Genomic DNA, 22,193 nt, shown 5'->3' with positions numbered 1-22,193 from the left:
GCCTTATCCTGATTCATATTCACATATATTCACACATAAATGTCCGCTTCCACTACAATCTGACACCCACTAATCTCACACAGCAATGATGTGCTTCCGGCATGGCGACTGGTGCTTTCATTTTCATTTCATTTATTAATACTGTCAGCCTCATTCAGGGGCTGTAACAGGAGTGGAAAAAACGAAACTGATAGCAAAGCCACAGAAAACGAAACTAGAGACGTGCCGCTAACTAAAGGAAAGCAATTATCATCGCCTACAGCACTCACCAGAGTTTGCAGACAACGCGAGCCAGCAGTAGTTTGTGTGTACTCGTGAGTGGCGATTGTTGTGCCCTTTGTGCTAACCGCAATAGCAGCGTTGGAAAATATCGTCCCGGATTGAACGTTGAGGCGCCTTTCCTTGCCTGCATTGTAATGAGGGAGACATGAATGCAAGATCCGAGGTTTTCGAGTTGGTAAGCATATGTGTAGCCCGCTGAGCGATCAGCTGTTCTCGCAGTTCTTTGTTACGTCGTCCTCGCTGACAGATGCCCCGTTTGAGCTCCTGCAATCGTTCGGGCTTCGGAAGTTGGTTCCTCGTGCGCGTTCATAGCACCGTTGAGAAAAGCTTGGGTCTGGGCTACCCCATTCATAACCGCGCTAGAAACGAAAGTGCTCGCTGCTTTTACCATGATCTAAAGAAAGGAGGCACGATGAAAGCAGCCCGTTGAAAGTGTTTTTGCTGTGTGCACAGTTCAAATAATCGTGACTATTATTTCAGGTAAGCACTGCGTTCATCTAGTTGCGCTGAGGACTTTAAAAAATGGAAAGCTCGATCCCTTGTGCTTAATTGAGCGTGCGCACGCGCGCCGTTGTATGTTGTGCTCGTCGGCGCTGTTTTGTTGCCACTAACACCCTCGTGGTTCGGCTCCACACCACACGCAGGGCTTCGGTGACGCAGTCGCAGGCAGACGCTTTCGCGCGATAAGCGTAGGCGCCTCTACGGAGGGCAGCGTTCCTAGCATGTGTCGTGTTATTAGGATTACGATGTCAAGTGTAGAAACTGCTGCGTCCTGCACTAGTCACGTGAAGGTGTCGCCGAAAGCGATCGCCTTTTGAGAAAAGCGAAAACACTGTTCAGGTTCGCAGTCCAAACGTTGAGGGGAATTAGCGCTATAGTTTCCTTCAACCGTTACGCAAGCCAAACTAGCCCAACGGTTTCCTACGTCATCTAAATGCCCCTGCTGATTGAGAGCTGGTGTGTGGTTTGGCTCGTCTTGCGTGTTTTCGAAAAATGGGTTAGATAAAAACGTTCACAGGAGGAAAGGGGGGGGGGGGGGGCGGTATCCACACAGCACAATGCAGGCCTGTTTATAGGTTGATTGGCAGCAGATCAAATGTGCTGCCGTACAACAACACATGGCTAACTGACCGATTTAGAAAAAATACGGCAGGTGCAATTCGTGTAGTGATAAGTGTGTAGATTATTTTTGTAGTAGCCCATTCCAGATTTTATCATTTACTGTGGAACCTCTACGGCACTGCACATTGCCATTACTCCACATGTAGCGTGTGTGCCTTGTAGTTGAAAGGTGACAGAGATACAAACAAGGGTTGAGCAGACTTCGATTTGCTGCTTTCTGCCCTACATGTGATAGCCGGGGGCAAACAAATAATGCTGCCGAAGTAATCGTGCATCAATCAGGCAGACATTGTTGCTCAATTACTAGCAAGCAGTGCCCTTTATCTGTCAGGAATCCATGTGCAACCATCTAGGCAAGTGGGGCACATTTGCAACAGCAACAAGCCAGTTTGTACAAGTGCACACAACAGCTACCGCAGGCACGCAGCAATGCAACCTGCAAGTACTTAACCTAATATGTGAAGCCTTAATAAAATGTGGACTGTAAGAAACAAAGTAGAACTTCTCTTTCGTGTAATCGCTTGAAATTGTGACACGACTGCTTGACATCATGTTTGCTAAGCATGCCCTGGCTGTTAAAACTCAGTGTGGCAGCATTTTAGTGTTTGTGAAGAATCAGTTATTACTAACCTCAGTTTACTTAGTCTGCTCTGATAAAAACAAAATATATCAAATTAGAAAACATTTCCATGGAGCTACTTCATACTTGTGTTTTACATAATTTTCTGTGAACAAGACGCATAGTGACATGTTTGACTTGCTGCACTGTTATCTTTCTCCATTCATATCACACGAGTGCTTTCACATGAAGGTTTAGCAAGGCTGAGCCTTAAAAAAAACATGCGTACAAAGAAGCCAACAACTCATCTGCTGCACTAGTGCCATCTGCCATCACATGTGTGAAATTGCACCATGTGAAACGGACCTCTCTCTCTCTCTCTCTCTCTCTCTCTCTCTCTCTCTCTCTCTCTCTCTCTCTCTCTCTCTCTGTACTGTGTGTACAATTGTGCATGTCAAAATAGTATACCAAAAGCATAAGCACTAGTGAAAATAAGTGTATTTTAATTGTTTCGCATAACATCTCAAAACCATTCTTATCAGACCTTTGCTTCAAATTCAACTAATATGTGTTTCAGTAAAATCAATTGAAAGGCCAGGCATTTGCTCTAACTGCCTGGATGTTGTGATGTAGTGGCTTCGCTTCTTTAATTCTTTTTTAAGATGTTTTGCATCAGCTACATTTTTTTTAAGTTCCTGGATAGGTCTGCAGCAGAAATAGTTGGGCGATTTGGTATGAATACATAGTGAAATATTTAGCGCGCACAATCGACGAGGACAAGAAGCGCTCGAGTGTTCCCCTTCACTGTGTCCTTGTCGATTGTGCGCGCTAAATATTTCACTATGAAGTCCTGGACAGGTGCTTTCCTACTATGCAAGACATGAAACAGTTCCTGTAGAGAGTTGCTTGCATGGAGTTCACCTTCTGTTACTTGACTGAGCTCAACGAATAATTTCAATTTCATAATCTGTTCTGCAGTTCTATGCATTTCATGATTCTGAAGATACGTACAAGAAATTAGGCGAAGCTAAGTTTTCAATGCGAACAATGAAATTGGTGCCTGAAAAAGATATTCAGTTCTATTACAAAAATTATGCGTCTTCATGAAAGAGTTAACAAGGATTCTTGGGTATGGCGTTTCCAGTGCCTGGAAGGGCGCCAGGTCCAGGAGGCTGTCTCTGGCATCTTCCACACACTTCTCTTCCATCGTACGCTCGGAAAGGTGAGTGTGCCAGTGCTGGGACCTTGCTTTTGATGAGATCCCCAGTAGTTTGTACCATAGACCTCTCAAAGAAAGAGAGGATAAGTTCAATTCTGGAAACCGTGGTAACCAGAAATCAAATGGTCTGACCATGCTCAGAACATGTGTGCACCTGCCCTTGGGTGCCGTGAAGCCACCAGTTCGTGCCAGTACATGTCAGGCTATGCAAAGAGCATAGCTACAATTCCTTGTCATTATCTGTGGGCTTGTTCAAACATTTCAGTGTTTCTGATGTTGAACACTTCACTTAAATGCTTCTTGCCCCGCAAATTATTGAAATATTTGTTGCTTTTGACAGCGCAACTTGCAGTGCCATGCATAAATGTGCAAGGCACGCAAGGACTGACGATTTAAACTTGAAAATGTGCTGTATACCTTACTGCTGAATACTGTAGTGTTCACCTTCAATGTGCTCCCCTTGGAAAGCTGTGCCAGCACCTACTCCACTTTTCGAAACACTCTTGGAGCTCTCGCCTTAACACCTTCAGTGTCGTCAGAATATCTTTCTTTCAAAACGTCTTTGATTTTTGGGTAAAGGAGGACGGCATCTGGAGCCAAGGTCTGAGGAGCACAAGTTTGTTTCCTTCCCTTTGAGCAAACTGTTAATCTATTTGTGCACCACTGTTTTTTTGTTTTTTTCATGCCATTCTCTCCATATACCTCGATTAACGTTTCTCATATTTCACTCCCACTCTTTCCCAGTTTTACACAAAAGAAAATGTGACATTTGTTTGCTGCTGTAATTCCTACTCAAACATTTTCATGACCACGCACACATGCATAAACGATAATGTACATCACTGAGCACCAAGCTATTGTTCTATCTTTCACCCTAATCATCTGTAGTGGCACGTTGGGTTTTTACCTGGGCCATCATCTCGAGCTGCCTTTGAAACCTCTCTGTCTCTCTTGCGTAAACATTGCTGTGAGGCGCTGAAGTACCAAGATCTTACCGAGCTGCTTGTACGATGATGATTTCTAATGGCATTCTCCTTAAATCGTGGTGGTGGCAAATAGTCACCTAGACTGCATGAGCTACTTACATGTTACTATATCGTAGTCTAGCGCTCTGGCTATCTCTGCTTTATGTTGGCGAAATGCGAAAACACACGTGTACTTAGATTTAGGTTCATGTTAAAGAACCCCAGGTGGTCAAAATCACTGGAGTCCTCCACTACGGCGTGCCTCATAATCAGAAAGTGGTTTTGGCACTTAAAACCCTATAATTTAATTTTTTTTTTCTGCTTTATCTCGTAAAGTTACCTAAATCTGCAGCAATGCCGCCACCTTCTCTATCTTCCTTTTTTTTTATCTCCGACACTGTAAACATCTCTTGCTTATCTCAACGGATGACCAGTTAATGCTCCGATCAGGTTTGAGCCTCAGCACTTCTGGAAGGTGGATGTTCCCTAAAGTTGTCCTCACATCCCAGATATACTCGCATTCCATCAGCAGGCAAAGTCTTGCCTTGTTACGAACATTTTCTCCTGTATGTCTTGCCCTTAGCAGCCAACTCAGGCCTTAGAAAGCAAGACACAGTCATTTGTGTTGCCACACAAATTTTCTCTCCTGACTTGTTTGCCGTCTTTGCCCTCAACACCTCATGGTGGTGAGTTCATGACCTCGATTGTAAGGCTTCACAGATATACAATACAGTCGACTTCCGTGAATTCGACCCTGACGAGACCACCAAAGTGATTGGGTTGTCTGGTTGGCTAAATTACGCAAGAACCAGCAGATAATGCTGAAACGTGCCACTGATTCATGTGGCGGTATTTGCTCAATTCTAACGTGCCCCCCAAATTGAATACACACCCACCTTCTGCATGTTCAAAATAGAAGACCAAAATAGAAATGGCATTCAAGTTCCTTAACAAGGTAGAAATTGAGTGCGCACACAATTTCTTAGCTAGAGAAATGTAGCATGCCTGTGATTCTAGCAATGAGAAAAATATAAAACCAGCAAATTGGAAAAAAGAATTTAATTTATGCCTGTTGTACATCATCATCACTGTCGGGCAGCACTTTATCGCTGTCTATGAACCGCAAGATATCCTTCAGACGGTCTATCTCGCATTTGTTATTCTACGTTTATGAAACGACTGCACTACAGTCACCAACGGGATGGTGGGATATGCCTAGACTAGCCACTTCACTATTTCATCCTGCAGCGTGACAGGACTTGTCGCTAGCTTAGCATGTAAAATAGTTTGATCTTTTGAAAGAGCTTTCATAATTGGAAAAGTGGTGCATCGTTGTCTCACGCTACATGAAATATACTTCTGTTGCCATCTTGAGATGGTAGTGGCAATGACGCCGGCTAGGCTGGTGCTGACGGTAGGCTGTTGAAAACATCGCGAACGTGGTTGTGGTTTCATATCAGATTGCACTGAAGCAATTTTCATACCAATTTCATCCGGGGAAAAAAATGTCTCAGCTTAGAATCAGGTAAATACTGTAATCGTTCATTGTGAACTACATTTTCTGCTTGAAAATCTTCCTAGGGCAGGCTGAAAATATCCGTCTTCAACTGGGATGAAATATGTTCAACACATTAACTGTACCCTTATAAGCTCGACCGAGACCGACACCGCTAAAAGTGGCGCTACTGGAGTCGCTATTCGGGTCAGGCGTGCCAACCAGTCAAGTTTGAATTACCCAGCAAAGGCCAATTTTAGTATCGAAATAAGTGGGCTTATAGAAATGTTTGGGCGCTGGCCGGGACCTTCAGCAGGTCCAAACATTCTAGTTAACTGGAGTCAAATCAACTGACAGTTCTGCATGTAAATACAGATTCAGTGTGGAACTGCTGCCATGTCTAGGGGTTGTCTTTTTCATGTGAAGCAGCATTCGCTCTCAATTATTGCCCATTTGCAGTTCCACTACAAGAGGGAAGGCAGCTACTCTGTGGGCACTGTTGGATTTGAAGATGTCACATGCGACTTTGTCGACTTTACATACGTGAGTATTGCTGGCCTGGTTCTGGATTTCTTTCTCTCGTGCTTGTTTGTTTTCTCCCTGTGACAACTGAAAGGAAAGCCGAGTAGCAGAATTCTTGTTGAATGTGCACCCTCGTTGTGCCAGAACTCTGTCGTGAAGTCGTAACACCAACTTACAGAATTTCAATGCATTAATTTTTTGTCCCCCACCATTTGTGACTTACTTTGTTCATTGCAAAATAAACAGGAGATGAAGAAACACAGAACGATGTAGACAGGCGTTGACTTCCAGCTACTTTACTTTAAAAAACGTTGCATAAACTTAAATACATGCATGCATATTGTCAGGCAAAGAATAGGTTTCAAAAATGACCATTCAGAAACTGCACTTCTTTATCAGTGATGTTGGCGCTAGGGGCGCCGCACAGATATCGCCAGTTTTCTTAATGTGCACTCCTTCTGTTATCTCTCGTTTTGTTTATTAATGTTTTAAGAATGTGGTCTTATCTAAGTGTTGTGTGCACCCACATCGGTTACAGTGAGCTGTCCTCCGAATTTGTTGTTTACTTTAAGGTCATGTACATGCGCTCTCACATTGAATCAGTGTCCCATCTGACCGTTGTACATTCAGCCACAACTTAGCAGAACTTTGTACACCACTTGCATTGTACAATCAGTGTATCAGTGAACATGCTTCGTACAAGATTCCCGCTTTTTATTGGCTAGCAGAGGACAAATTTGTGCTAACCTACATGTGGCAGAAAAAACGACTCAGACGTCATACCTGTTAGCTACCTTTAATATTGTGTAAAACCCTATGGATGTAGGGAATAACCTGAGGTTGTCATTTGTCGTTTTCCAATTTCTGACCTGGGTCTCTCGTCTTGAAATCCTGGACTGACTCGCACACGGCTGTGACTAGAGCTATGGGAAATCCAGCAGTGGCTACATGCTCAACTGGATTGCTTATACTTTCTGAGGTGGTGCGGCAACAACTTTCCGTTAGCGAATCTTTTACAGCAGTCATTGTGATACATTGTGATCTCACAAGCTTAGTGTGCACACTGTCATAAGGACAAAGGTTCTCGTTTGTGCGGGGGTTATCCATCCAGCACACGTGGTCATTGGTAAAAATTAGCTTGAGGTCTAGGAACTTTATGCAGTTATTGTGATTGTATTGTGATTACATGATTTTTAAGCAAAAATGTTAGTAATAATCTCGATGACATTTTCACAATCGGTCATACATGGGGTGGGCAATAATACTAGGTAGTAGTCAACATATCTAAAAACACTGATGACTTCAGAATCGGCGTTCCTAGCCTTAATACGCATGTCATCTAGTGCTAAGTAGATGTCGCATAACACCGGTGCTACGAATGAGCCTATACCGTATGCCAGCTTTTTGAAGCTAATTCTGAGTATTAAGCGTGGTAACAGTCAACCGAAGAAAAAAACCTAAAAGTTGTAAAGAGTGTTTAGTTGTATTTTGGAAGCTCACCTCTCCAGATTGTTCGACGTGCTCACGTACAGAAGCAGAGACTTTGATGCAGTATCGAGTAGACGAGGTCCTCAACATCTGTTGAGCTCCTCAGCATATAAGGATTGTTGAATGCAGTAGTTAATGTATTTGCTCGAATGTAGTGCGACTGTTATTTTAAAGTAGTAGTTACCGTAGTTACTTAATTGTAACTTGACAGAAAAAAAAAACTCGAGTGTAACACGAGATGAACGGCAAAAGAGATGGTACAGTGAAACCTCGTTAAACCGTAGTTGGCCGGAGCTCGGAAAAAGTATGTACTAAACAGTAGTACTGTTAAACTGAAATAGCATGAGCTTGCCCACTTACTTGTAGGAAACTGAACTCAGAGAGAGTGCGATGAAAGGGGAAAAAAACATGCAGTATTTATTCACTTCGCGTGACAAAAGTGTTGTTTTCGTTTGATGTTGCAGCGGCCCAGCACGATGACAGCGGCCTCAAACTTACTGAAGCTGTGTGCCAGCTTTTCAGCCAGCCCGCTCTTCTCGGCAAACACTCGCATGGCAGATTCCTCGTTGGCGTTACGTATTCTCCGTGCACGCGCTTAGTAGTGCTGCAGAAGTCCCGGGGTGCCTTTTTCATTGCCGGGTGCGGGAGTTCAGAATAATTTTCGTTTGGAATAGTTACGTTATCACGCCCCTGTTCTCGTCGCGACGATTGCATTCATGAGGCTGCGCGTAACGCACACCTTCTGCCACTGTCGGGCCTGAATCGCCCGTGCTGTCGCTTTCCGTGTTGTCCTTATCACTGTCGCTAGTCGACACTTCGGCAACAACAGAGGCAACGATGTCGAAAAGTGGAACCTCCTCGTAGCTGACATCTCTTCGCGGTCACAGCAGCGCTGCCGAGCAACTTCTTCACATTCCAAATGCCACACACTGTAGTCAACAGCAGATCTCTGTCACGTGCCAGTGCCAACTTCTTCATGTCACGTTCAATAGCACGGACGACGTCTAATTTTTCTTCTATGCTGAACACTCGGCGTCCTTTTTATCCGAGCTTCGGCGTGACGAGAGTCCTCGCTTGCACGACGCCACAACACTCTCTGGCAGGGCATCGAAATGATGTTGATGTTGATGTGGCTTCATGCGCAAACGCACAGGGCGCTTGGAGGCCGTTGTTCCGATGTCTGAGGCTTGTTGTACTGCAGGGCTGCCCGATGGAAATGACGCACCGCCGTGTTCGCGCAAAGAAAAGTGGAAATGCTACGTTTTAACTGATGTGTACGCAATAAGCTGGTACGGTTTATGCTGATACAAAACACATTATGTTCAATGGCCGCTGAGTCAGGTATTTGACTTTACTACTTTTAAAACGAAACTACTGTTTAAGCGGGCGCAGTTTAACGAGGTTTTACTGTACCTTTATTCAAGGAATCACTACAGTTGAAATCGTTTGTAGCGATAACCGGTTTTAACAATGTATTTTCTATAACAATGAGCAACCGATGCATCAACTTTTGTATGTGTTCTATGGCAAAACAAACTGCTTAGTACAATGCGGCACAGTAAACTTGTGTGAGCAGCTCGCATTTTCTTTCTTTTTCTGGATTTCGTGTTCCTTTTATTTTTTTGCCGCAGACACCCAGTAGCCACATATCATTGGTATAGCCAATAATGTGGCATGTGAACACTGTAGTAAGTGATTTATTTTACCATAGTAGGCGCACAAGTGTTCACGGTGCTTCAGTGTCTCAATGTTACATACGAGTATTGTTAAAACAGGCAGTGCTATAAGTGGGTTCGATTGTATGTCTTTCTGTCTAATTAGAATATTTGGATGTTTATCCCCTCTGCTTTTTTCGTGCAGCGCACGAGGTCGCGGGATCGAATCCCGGCCACGGCGGCCGCATTTCGATGGGGGCGAAATGCGAAAACACCCGTGTGCTTAGATTTAGGTGCACGTTAAAGAACCCCAGGTGGTCAAAATTTCCGGAGTCCTCCACTACGGCGTGCCTCATAATCAGAAAGTGGTTTTGGCACGTAAAACCCCAAATATTATTATTATTATTTTTCGTGCAGCCTGCTTATAACAATTACCGGATTTAACAATGGGATTTTCTTGGCACTTGAATGTTGTTGTAAGTGGCTTTGGTTGTATTTGGAAACAAGTTCTCTTAACTCATCTGAGGAGAAGGAGGCGTTGCTTTCTTTGTTCTTATCCAACTTCCAGATCAAGTCATCACCCGTGCCATTGAGCTCGTTTGAAATTGAGAACTTAAAGACTGTGCGACCATTTCATCCAGTAAACCATACCATGCCTCGACAAGATCCACGGAAGCCCTTCTGATCGGCCTTACTTTAAAGAGGGCCTCCCACTGGCCCCACCATCCGCGAATTGGCAGCTCATTGATGCCAAGCTGCAGCAGAATTTCCCACCTCTTTATCCATCAAAATTGCTTGTTTCTTAAAGTGGGTGTCATGCCAAACTTGCATTGTCACCATAACGTCACGAATGAACGGAGCTCAAGCATGAGAAGCTTCAGCATACCGAAGCACCGTAACCATGCCACCACTCACGAGCACAGTGGAAATGGCATCTTTTGGTTTGTGGAAACAAAGGCTGTGTCCCAATACTTTCTGTATATGGCAAAGTAGGTGGCTAAGCGAACAGCACTGTTTACTGACCAAGCCATCAAAGATGACAACTTTGCAAAGACAGCGTCAAAGTAAAATATGATGCAGGATGCTTTGATGTCCAAACAAGATGCCAGCTGAGCAGGAGTCATCTGTGCTTAAGAAAACGTAGCCCGATTTTTTTTTGTACCTAATGTAAGCTACATTGTGTTTTTCATAGGGATTTAGAATATGGTGAGTTTTGCTGTTATTTGACTCTATTGCGAGGGTCGACTTAAGCAACAAAAATCTTGGGGAAAAATTCGCATTACATTTGAGTGAATATGGTATTCCCTAGAAGGCTTTACAAATCCAACACAACTACGCTGCAAAATGCAGGGTGAGGTTTCCATGATTGGGCTACTTGTGTAGTTTCCTCAAAGTTTCATGCTAATTATGAGACAGAGTATGGAAATAATCTTGTTTCCATGCTAATGTAGCATTCCATCACATTTGTCTTAGATATGAAAGTGTTTTGACATGTGTAACTGGCAAGGAGCTGCTGGGACAGGTTCAGTCTTCCTTTGCGGGGCCTTCTTGTTGAGCGGACATCTTTTTGCTGGCTATGCCCAGGTACGCTGTGCCTCAGACGAGCTGAACGAGGCGGTGTGTCGCGACGTGACCGCCTTCAGCGACCGCCTGCGCAGCCATGATGGTCCACGCACTGGCCAGGTGAGTTGCAGTTGTGGTGCTGCTTTGGGCAAGTTTAGGGCCAACACAGAAAGTGTTAACGTAGGCTGCCAATTGCTGTAAAATTCTTGAGGGCACTGGCCTTTCTTACTTGCTCTCTTTGGCAGAGTGAACATGTGATTTATAGCTATATAAAATCCATCCAGATGCCACTCTCGCTTTGTGATATTGAATAGGCCCAAATGAGTTCTACAGAAATATGCAAGGGCAAGGAAATTTCATGAAAGGGAAAAAGCTGGCGTCACTACTCGAATGCAGCAACTTATTTGCTTGTTCTATGTTTCTGCACATCAAGTTGTGCCGAATAATTTGCACTTACTATACCGTCTGCTAGCCTGCTAATCAGCTGAGTCAGTGGAGCGACTGCCCTAGAAAGGCAGTAATGCAGGTTCATCAGCTGCAAAGCTCTTTTGGCTTCATTTTACATCTGGTTGTGTGACATTTTTTTTTCCCTTCTTTTAAATATTTTTAATCTTTAGAGGCAGTGTAACCTCTCATTATGACCTCCAAGATTTGGCAGCACGCTTAAAATCTCGGACGCCATGGTCCTCGATTTGTGTCATATTCGCTAACCACCGTTTCTCTGCTCTGGTGCTATTTAAAGGCTATGATTGAGGAAATTAAATAAAATCAAGTACGCTACTCCTTTGTAACCAATTTAGCTAAAGAAATTTTGTCTCACTTAGCCTTAAAGGGGTCCTGAACCACTTTTTATCGAAGTCAAAAAATGCATTTGACGTTAAACAGACTACCGTATTTACTTGCATAATGATCACACTTTTTTGTCAGAAAAATTGACGCAATTTCAGGGGTGCGATCATTACGCGAGTTAAATTTCCCGCAAAAAAAAAAAAAAAAAAGTCGTCTCGCGTTTGCTGCAGGATGCTGGTGTCCCGCGTTGGTGCGGAACACCAAAACAAATATGGCAGCCGGCGGAGCAAGCAGAACGCGCCGAACGCTTTTTTTTTTTTTTCGTGAGTACATTACATGCATTAAAACAATTTCTTCCGTATCTGTAATGAATAATATCTTTAATATTGGCAAGCTTGCGGCAATAATGTAGCCATGTCCACTTTGAGGAGCCATGTCCACTTTGAGAAGCAGATGGGCGCGCTTAGCTGCCAGTGACATAGAAACACATGGCCGGCATGCTGCAGAAACTGCGGCGTCTGTCTTCACTACTATCCTAATACGGCATGTTTCCGCTAAGGGTGGGCAAATATCTTAGCTGTGTTACTAGCGTCAGCGTATGAATAGGGTAAACTTTTAACGTATCAGTGTAAATGTGGCTACTATTGTTGCCGCTCTCGATTTGTTGCGTACCCACGAGTGCAGACGAGAAGAATCGAAAGACGCCTTTTTTGTTGTTGACCACAGCCATTATAAAGCCTACACATAATAAAGGCAAGTTTGGTTGTACCGCTTTTTGTCATGGAAGTGCGGAAACTGATGAAAGTAATGAAATGAGGCATCTACTTAAGAATGTTTGGTGCATGCAGACCACTTGGTTTGTCTTGAAGAGACGTTTGCGTAGCATACGAGAGATGGTAAGCGCAATCATTATTAGCTAGACTTAACATACGACATATCGCTGCGGCAAGTTCGTGGTGCGATCATTACACAGGAGATAAAAAAATCCAATTTTGATGACAAAATTCAGGGGTGCGATCATTATGCGAGTAAATGCAGTATTTCAGAGATACTTTGCTGCAAAACGCACAGTAGGCTCTCTTTAAACGAAAGCTCAAGAGACCAGGGAAATTGGTTCTGTTTATCAGGAGTTCCATTTACTGAGAGACAAAGCTGAATACAACTATATGAATACAAAACCATCCAATCGTGAGGCTGGTGTTCCATTTAAGAGGCAGTTCCATTTAATTAAGTGATTTCTGTTTATCGAGGTTCCACTGTACTTCAATGCAGAAGCGTAGCTATTGGCAATCAAAGATCGCCTATGATCCCCTTCGCGGTGCTCCCAGTCCTTCTTCAATCTCTTGCAATGCGAAGGCTACAGCGGAGCGGCATGTGCCTACAATGCTCCGCATACTGAATGACACCGTACCGCACAGTTCAAATCTGATTTTGGATGTTCACATTGAGGCAACTGCTTCCAACTTTGGTGCCTACGACTTGCCAAACTAGGGGGCTATGCCTGAGCTTACGCTTGAGTCCGGCCTACAGTGTTCTGGGTGGCTACGTACGGCTATTCTCGCACCGAGTGACATGAGTAGCACATGTCGTTTCGCACTTATCTCTACAACAATCACACAGTTTCTGAGGGTCAAACAAACTTCATCTTCATGTTCACTCGTGCGAGTGCGTCGGAAATGAGCACATCCAGCTAAGCCATGGATGCCACACTTCGGACTCCCGTGGAAAGGATTCTTAACATAAGCTTCTACCGCAATGGCAATGCACCTTGAGGGTGTGCAACTCGGGAAGCAGATGGCTTGTTCGTCAGATGTTGTAGCTCAGGCTTTGGTCACGTCACCCACGGATGCCAATCGGAGCATGCTTTTCGCGCCACCCTGCAGCGGCCGCAGTTTCTGCACTACGCTGCAGATGCAGCTGCATGCAACAGTAGTGGCTACTTATGTGGACAACAGTGCTGAAGCTCTCTCTCATGTGCTCCAGTCTGGCTGTGCTATGTGGTGCAGAGCAGCTTTGTTCTGCACCAGATTGACCCATTGATAGTAGCCACATCCAGATTGCGCATTTTGCGCAAAGCTTAATCCGAAGCACAATCTGCGAAGGCATCTAGTTAGGAGTGGCCAGGAGTGATTGTATGCTGGAACGTGTACGTCTGGTCTGACCTTAAGTTTCGCATGGTTCGAGGCTAGTTGAACGCTCAGAACTAATAGATATTAGCGAGACCCGACAGCTACGACACTGATAAGCAGTGTTGCCGAAGCTTCGTTCCTATGCAGGCAGGCACGGCTGAGTGTCTGCAGACGATAGATGGTGATAGTACGCCATACTTCTAGAAGTACATACTAATTCCTATTGAAATTCGAAATGAAGATTTTCGCTTAATTTAGCCTGTTCAATAAACTGCATCATTAAATATACACAGTAGCTGTAGTAAGAAGCGCGCTGACCCAGACACTCTTCTTGATTGATGTCAGCTATATGCCAATAGCAGCCACATATGGGAATCTGCTATATGATGAAATATAGCAGCCAGGAAAAAGTGAGAGGGCTTCTGTTGAAAAGAGAGTGTTTGAGAAAAAGGTGACTTTGCGCTCCACTTTTTCAAGTGCTGCACACGACTGCAAAATATAGCCAAGATGTTCACAGCAGCGCATGCTGTCTGTGGACTGTGTCTTTTCGCCAAGCCTAAGGAGTGGTTCAGGACCCCTTTAAGCAGTGTTGGACTCAATGAAATCTTGAGAAGACCTCCCAGAACATTGGGTACCATTCTGCCGCAAAATATTTCAGGTGTCCCCTTTGGTATTGGAACACAGCCTCAAGGCAAAGCTCAGCATTTTTATCCGTTCTTCAATATATGCCGTAATCGGATAGAAAGCATATCGTTAGGCTGGCAATTTTTTTTATGTCACAAGGGCTGTTAGCTTGTCTCATTTCCTGCATGACTGCTTCTCCTGGTGACTGTCCTACAGATCTGGCTGGAGTTCTTCCAGAAGAAGCGCACCCATTGGCTCCTGCCCACAGAGAACATCCCCTGGGAGGTGTGGAGCATCCGCATCAACGTCATCACCTTGCCCAACGAGCAAGGTATGAACAGTATTCTTTGTGTCTCCCCATCTTTGACCATTATACGAACAATGCCTCCCATCTTTTACGAACTAATCACATTCTTTCAGTCACACAACTCATTAAATATAACCTAGGTACCTTTTTGTTCCGTCAAATCAATTACACACGATGCGATAGCTTGATACCACAATCTTCTCCAATAAATACTAATATTACCAGGTTTGCAATAAATAGGAACTTCACTTTACCCAAAATATATACTAATTATGGCAAGCAGAGCGTCTATTTTCCATCTATCGCATTCTGGAACACACTACCATTAGATATAAAAACACTTAAAATTCACAAATTCAAGAAACAAATAAAAGAATGCATTCTGTCGTATACTGATGCCTAGTTCATACTCGCAACCATTCTTTCAGGGTGCCTTCATTTCATTTTCATTCTGATACCATTAGGTTTCTGTTTGATGTCCTTGCCATGCACATATATTCGAGCTCGCAAACTATGCTGTGTACGTCATGTCACTTACACTGTTACTTTATTAGTTGTCAACAAGATTATGTTACAGTGCTTTTTTATATGACCTCTATGCACATGTAATTCTTCAGTCATGCTATTCATACTAAAACCTGCAATTCTTCCATGCTAATGATTTGTTGAAAATGCCGTAATGTGTTTTTCACTACGCTTACTTTGTAAATGAGGTCCCATTGCAGTCTTTGACTTCGGGACCTCCTTCTGTATATTAACAGCTTGCAATCTTTCTAATCATCACAATAAAACTGATTCTGATTCCAATTCTGATTGAAATTTATGTGTACCTAGTGTCATCAGCAGGCAAAAGCTGCATTGCAATTTGTGTGCACATCTCTTTTGCCCTTCATAAAACCTACATTGCATTGGCATGTGCTTGAAATGACCAGATCACTTGAAGCTGTTTGAGCAGCCTGACCTCCCACGGCATTGTCGGAAATAAAATTCAATTCAATTTGCAGATTGGCAGCATGCTTGCCTAAATGAGCAGTTAGCTGAGACTATTGACACGAGTACTTGTTTATCTTTTTCAGGTGACCGCTTTTCACCGTCTAACAAATGTTATCGCTCAGCACGGGACGCGCCTGCATGTATCAGAAGTTTCTCGATATCTATGGTTCTTTCTGCTGTCTGTTGTCACCGAAGCTTGCGTAACCTGACTGCATGTGCAATGTGGATTGTGTAGGACTTTCTGGAAGATACGCGGGCACCAGCGATTACTCTGGAACCTTCGATGGATCAAGTATAAAAGCTGACGCGCTTGACTGGCAGATCAAATTTCGACAATCACCGACCGTGTTCACCACTATCGCTGTGCTTTGAGTGTAACTTGCTTTTGTGGGCACAAGTTCACCCAATAAAAAGATCTTGTAATTCACAGTTTTGCTGCTGCATTATTCACCGCCACTACTACGTGACATTATTGTCACCAATAAAGTTCAATTCAATTTGCAGAGCGGCAGCGGCAGCGCGCCAACCTGGGTGAGCAGCTGGCCGAGAAGGTAGTGGCTGTGGCAGCCTCCATCAACCGACACCAGTACCTGCCCCGGGTGCCCAGTGAGCCTGACCTGGAGCTTGTCTTTGACACCCGCTATCCTGACGTCCAGCCATACCACTTCAAGGTAAGTTCCCACCCGGGGGGTGCTTTCCAAGGCAAGAGCGTTTTGTTGCCAGCAGCTCCGGCCATTATCCGCTGTTGAATAAGCGAATGAGTTCTGCATCACTTCACAAGGTGGAGGGATTTCGTGCAAGGAAAAGTCGGCCTCCACTTGAAAGTACCCATGAGCTACAAAGAAAACCCATACGGGTAGCCTAGAAAGTTTTACAGTTAAAGAAAAAAAATTACCCTGTTTGGTGATTGAACCTGGCACTGGTACCTTATTGGTAGATTTGTTTCACCAACTAAGCCAAATAGAGATTTAACAGTTTGTTTGAAGTGAGCAAGCTATATGAGTTGAAGATAGGTACATTGAACAAGCCAATGAGTTGTTCATCTGTTGTTTCCTTTTGCGTTTCTGTACCTCCGGGATTTGGTGTATTTTTCAGCTATAAACTGACGGTGCTGTGATAAGCAACATTTAAGCAGCATTTCATGCGAGAAGGTCGTGGAAATAGCCGACAGGCTGGGCATCATAGACTTTGCAGCGTGACTGAATTGACCATTTCCAAAAGAGGCACGGCATTGCTTATAGGGCAGTCAGCACAGAAGCAGCGAGTGTCAACTTGGGCACAACGGATGATTGGAAGGTCACACTTTCCTCTATAAATGAGGGGTATGAGCCTTGAAATATATATAGTGCTGACAAAACCAGCCTCTTCTTTCAGGCACAGCTATCAAAGTCGCTAAGCCTGAAGGGTGGAGCATGCCACGGAGGCAAATGCAGCAAAGACCAGTTGACCATGCTCCTTTGTTGCAATATTGACGGTTCGGGCAAGCTAAAGCCATGGGTGATTGGAAAGTATCACAATCAACAGTGCTTGAAGGACACTTGCCTACTGCCATGCCATTACAAAAGCAACAGTGGATGACTTGTTCTTTGTTCGAAGAATTTCTTTGGTACTTCAACAGTAAGATGGGTTCACAGTGCAGGAGTGTTCTTTTTATTGGCAACTGTGCAGCCCACACAAGAGATCTGCCATTTCTTCGGAAGATCAAGCTTGTGTTTCTTCCACCGAATTTAACAATCCATTTGAAGCTGGCATAATAAAGAAATTAAAGAACTCCTGTCGGAAGTGTATCGGGAAGCACTATCTGGCATGTATTGATCGTGGACAGCAGCCTGCAACTATGTCCATACTTGACGCGATGCAATACATCACTGCAGCATAGACTCGGGGTGTCTACAAACCGGGAATTCTCAGGGATGTTGAGTAGTCTGGAAAAAGTCAGGGAAAACTCGGGGAATTTGGGCCTCTATCAGGGAAAATTAGCGGCAATTTTATTGAAAGCGTCGAAAGTCGCGGTAATGCTGGCTTGAGCAACAGACAGGAATCGTAATGAATCGTCTTTGACACCCTGTCGTCGGCTGGAGGAGTTGCCAGTGTGCACTCAACGACCGACTTTGCAGATTCCCGATAATTTGGACGGCTTCGCGTCACCGCCACGTACCCCATAGAGTCAGCTTATCAGAACGTGTGAAATTTCGGACGCAAGAACTCTTCGCCGTCCGATTTTCCGGACGTTTTGCCCTGACCGCAGGTCCGAAACGGCAATAATCAAAGGCACCACCGCCGCCGTTTTGGTTACGTCAACACCTTGAACCGGCACTCTCGCACGCGGATCCGCTGGCAGCCGTTGCCACCACTGCGGCAACGCTAGGCCTAGCTGCTTCGACGTTCACTATGAAGCTTCTTGCTGTTGGGTGCCGAGTTTTTTATTAAAAGAATTAGCTGCTGTCAGCAATGGCACGGACTCCGCCTTTGGGTTCCTCGCGATTGGCTTAGAAACTTAAAAAACACGGCGCGCAGCATAATGCTGGTTCCCGAAAGTTAGCTTCGCCTCTGTACAGAAATGTTACATGGTGAAGCATACACAAAAGTATTGCAGTGAAGCATAACAAGCGTGGGAAGGGGCTATTGCCACGGAAAACAGTATGTATTCCTTAATTATACACACGTGCACCCGGTATTTTCTGTCACAGTACGTGCGCCAATATGCCTAATATGTGTACCGACAGGCCTTCAGAGTGTTTTCGAATGTGCCTGTGGCGGTTTGAGCCCCTAAGGGCAGTAAATGGCACGCATTTATTTCTTTTCCAACTGGCCGATTTTTCGAACATATTCGCGACCCCTAAGGAGTTCTAAAAATCGGCCGTGGCCTGTGCAACTGACCAAAATGCTTCAAATGGTCCTTGGGGCGAACGAGTGGCAGAAGGAGGACAAGAACAGAAATGATGTACGCATTGAGGAATAAATGGGAAAGGAAGCTTGCTGCCACCGTTTTGAAGGAGCTTGAGCTCAAAAAACAAAGTTTTGGCTGATGCCGAGATGCAGGTGTCCCTCATCCAAACCAAAATAAACTCGTTAAAGCAGTGAAACACAACACTCAGGCGTCATGCTTGGGCTGAGAGTATGTCAGGACAGTTGAGGTTGACTTACGAGCGGTTGAGAGAGAATCTCAATTGTGCCAGAGTTCGGGCCTCGTACCACTGAGCTTGCTATCAGTTGATAGAAATAGCTCATATTCGAATATATTTGCTTCTATTTGCATCTCCTTTTTATTCATATTTGTGAATGTCTGACTTCATTTGCAATTTTTTTCGAAGACACTTTATTTGCTGTGCATTTTACTAACCCCTGCCTTCTATTCTCTTTCTGAATAAACACTACTCCTTAGTATTCAAATTGGATTAAGTCGCTTTATTATATTTTTCATGCGCTTACTCGAAAGTGACAGAATCAGGCGATATGTTTTCAGCCTGTCTTGACACAAAACATAGTTTTGCATCACTCAGGGAAATGTGCAAAGGCACTCAGGGAAAACCTGGAAAACTCAGGGAATTTGGAAATGTCAACTTGGTAGACACCCTGAGACTACAGTGAGCACATCAACTGCACGACACTGCTTCATGAGGTGTGGCTTCCGCATGGATGGAGAGGTTGAAACGACCATGGCGCAAGCTGAAGAGCCTGTAAATTCAGGAACAGCCACTAGTGACCAAGAGCTCAGTGAGGCAATGGATACACTGTGTGCCATCAAGGTCTCGTACAATGGCGGTGTCATCGTAACGTCGAAGGGCCAGAGCATCGTCGAGATCGTTGCAAACTCGGTCACAAGTGACGACACCCATGCCTGCAATGATGACAATGAGCACAAGCCAGAAGATTCTGGGGATTTAATAGATCCAAGCATTGCAGAAGCCGTCGCGGCTCTGGACCTGCTGCACGGGTACATCACAATTTAAACCGACACTGAGAGCAATGCGACCTTTCAGGCGATTGAGAAACGTATGGTGCTGTTCAGCGAGCAAAAAAAATGGCAAGCCTCCATTAAGCCTTATTAAGCCTTGAAAGGCAACTTCGTAGAAATAAGTGGCCTCAAGTGAAAACTACACTTGTTTTCGTTCATTTGTAGAGCTTTCCTCACTGCTGCGTTGTCCTAGCTGTTAAGTTTTTTTTCCCAAGGTCCGGTGAAAGACAAATGAACGGGCTTCCACTGTACACAGATGCACATTTTTCCACTTCGACATTCCTAGTGTTAACGCATTAACAGGCACTGATGCAAAGACACTAGTCCTAAAAGATACTCACACACAAATATGCAGCAGGTACACCTATCGATGATTTCTTCTACAAATACAGTTTCGTGATGTCATATCAGCAACAGTACTTTCTCATGACTTCAGGTGATAAGTCAAGGAAATGCCAGACAATGACCATTGCAAATAAACCTGCAATCATTCTGCTATGGACGCACAGTTGACCTCTGTTTAATGTTACCACGGGATAGAGATTAGGTACACACTATGACTTTTATCTATCTGTTGCAACAGGTAGACTACTGTTAAAATAGACTGACAAGGTAGCAGGCGAGCGTATATGTGCGCAGCAATGCATTGACAAGCTTTGTTGCTCACTTGTAGAATAGTCATTTGTTTTCTGGTGAATCCAATATTTCACACTCCTGACTATTCAGACATTTAGGTAGTCCCCGTTGAGTCCAAATGATCAGTCAGCAACTTTAGCCTGAAATTGCTCGAAGAGGTATTAGTCAGCACTAGAGTTTTGTGTATGTCTGGGTGTTTTTTTCCTTTTGTCTGCTTGCATTAGCACTGATTTTCGAAAAAAAAAAGTGCAGTAGGGTGATGATGATGATGAAGACTCCCATTGGATCTGAAATGCTTCCCTGTTGCACATGCAGGTGGGCTACCAGACATCCGGCCCCTGTAACAATCCATCGATGGGCAGCACCATGCGGAAACTGCTCAAGGACACATTGTCCTTCTAAGGAGGCCACATTGGCCACTAGACGATCACATTTCGGCGCATGTACATATGTGGCTCCACTGCCTGCTTGTTTCTAAGCTCAATGGAATAAACCTTTTGTTTTTTGTTTTTTCGTACTGAGCCACATGCATGGCTTTGTGCAGATTACCACAGGTAGTCCTGCTATGCTTGTTGAGATGCATCCTCTTGAAGCCAACAGATAATGAAGTCAGGGAAAGCATAGGAGAAATGAACTGTTCTTTTGATTGAAATATCGAACTATAATAAGTAAGAGGTTAAATAAGAGTGGACGGAAAGACAACTTGCTGATGGTGGGAGTTGGAACGCATACCTTCTACATATTAAGCGTGCAATGCTCTACCAACTGAGGTACAGTGGCAGCTGTTTTCCTGCCCTCTTGCTTTTATGTGTGTGTGTGTTATGTTGAGCCCTGGGAGTGTTATCCAGCACCACACATAGCTATGGCAGTTGATGTGTCACATCTTTTCATATGCAGGCATCACATAGTATGTGAACTTAAGAACAGGCAACTGGCAAATTAGCCCTCTTATGCTACCTTTATCTAATATCTGGTTAACCTCCCTACATTTCGTCTTCACCTCTCTCTATGTTACCTCTAGACTCGTATGTATCTGTTATGTAGGAAGTGAAATGTGAAAAAAAAGGAATTTTGCAGTGGGAGTGAATCTCTAGAATGTCTTTGTTGTTGTTGTTGTTGTTTCTTTCTTTTTTAGTTAAAAGAAAAAGACTTTTGGAGGATCTAATTCAGAAGCCCTGTGTTTAGGCACAGTAACATTGGTGAAGCCATCTTTTATTTCCTGGTTGTAAATGGGCATGCTTAGTTTTCTGCTATTTTCATGTTTAATTACAGTAATATTTAATTTTAGTTATTATTATGCAATGCATATTTGTTACAGGCAACTTAAAATTTCCTGCTCTATATTATATTCAAAATTGTTTTTATATTCTTGGCCTCTCCCGGATGTGCGATTCTTGGCTAAACCTCAAAAATTGGTTGCACCATTGCACTAAGAAACAATCAACCAACATCACATGCACGAGGCCTGCTGGGGATTTCAATTGGCAGTTGTGCTTGTTCTCCATTTCCAAAAGGCTCCCCCCGACCCACCACCCCTTCACAAAGCCTGCACCATTTCACTAAAAACTTCTACCTTTTCGACGCAAATACATAAGGTATAGGAAGTTTCATATAGCGTCGAACCTCGTTATAACAAAGTCTCATCAGACACGAGAATAAGGTACCTTCGCTTTATATGTAATATTCATTATAAGCATTGCAGTGTTCCCACTCGTGCTTTTGGGACAAAGGAATGACAACACAATAGTGCAAACCATTACAAAGGCATTTATTTCACCTTTCATAGACTAATGCCAGCTAGCCGAGTTGCTATCCACAAAACATGCCGCTGGGCGCGCAACAAATCACGGAAGGCTGACTCACCGCGACCGTATAACGAGCGAATAT

The 22,193-nt window shown here is 44.1% G+C and overlaps 1 protein-coding gene across 1 annotated transcript; it reads left to right on the top strand.

Moving 5' to 3' along the window:
* The first annotated feature begins 268 nt into the window (after positions 1 to 268).
* Atg101 (autophagy-related protein 101) lies at positions 269 to 20,820 on the top strand. The gene is made up of 7 exons (XM_075673245.1): positions 269 to 457; positions 3,108 to 3,185; positions 6,102 to 6,185; positions 10,892 to 10,990; positions 14,629 to 14,743; positions 16,217 to 16,383; positions 20,622 to 20,820. The coding sequence occupies exons 1-7, from the start codon at positions 428 to 430 to the stop codon at positions 20,706 to 20,708; spliced, it is 660 nt and encodes a 219-aa protein (XP_075529360.1). The 5' UTR covers positions 269 to 427; the 3' UTR covers positions 20,709 to 20,820.
* The last annotated feature ends 1,373 nt before the right edge of the window (positions 20,821 to 22,193 follow it).

Source organism: Dermacentor variabilis, chromosome 10 (assembly GCF_050947875.1).
Source record: "Dermacentor variabilis isolate Ectoservices chromosome 10, ASM5094787v1, whole genome shotgun sequence".
NCBI classification, from domain to species: domain Eukaryota; kingdom Metazoa; phylum Arthropoda; class Arachnida; order Ixodida; family Ixodidae; genus Dermacentor; species Dermacentor variabilis.
This window is presented reverse-complemented; position numbering and strand designations above follow the sequence as displayed.

Bases quoted from the DNA above. Each gene is read 5' to 3' on its own strand.
- Atg101 (XM_075673245.1), top strand. From the start codon at position 428: ATGAATGCAAGATCCGAGGTTTTCGAGTTG. The intron at 458-3,107 runs GTAAGCATATGT...TGGCGTTTCCAG, and splicing joins GATCCGAGGTTTTCGAGTTG to TGCCTGGAAGGGCGCCAGGT. The intron at 16,384-20,621 runs GTAAGTTCCCAC...TTGCACATGCAG, and splicing joins TCCAGCCATACCACTTCAAG to GTGGGCTACCAGACATCCGG.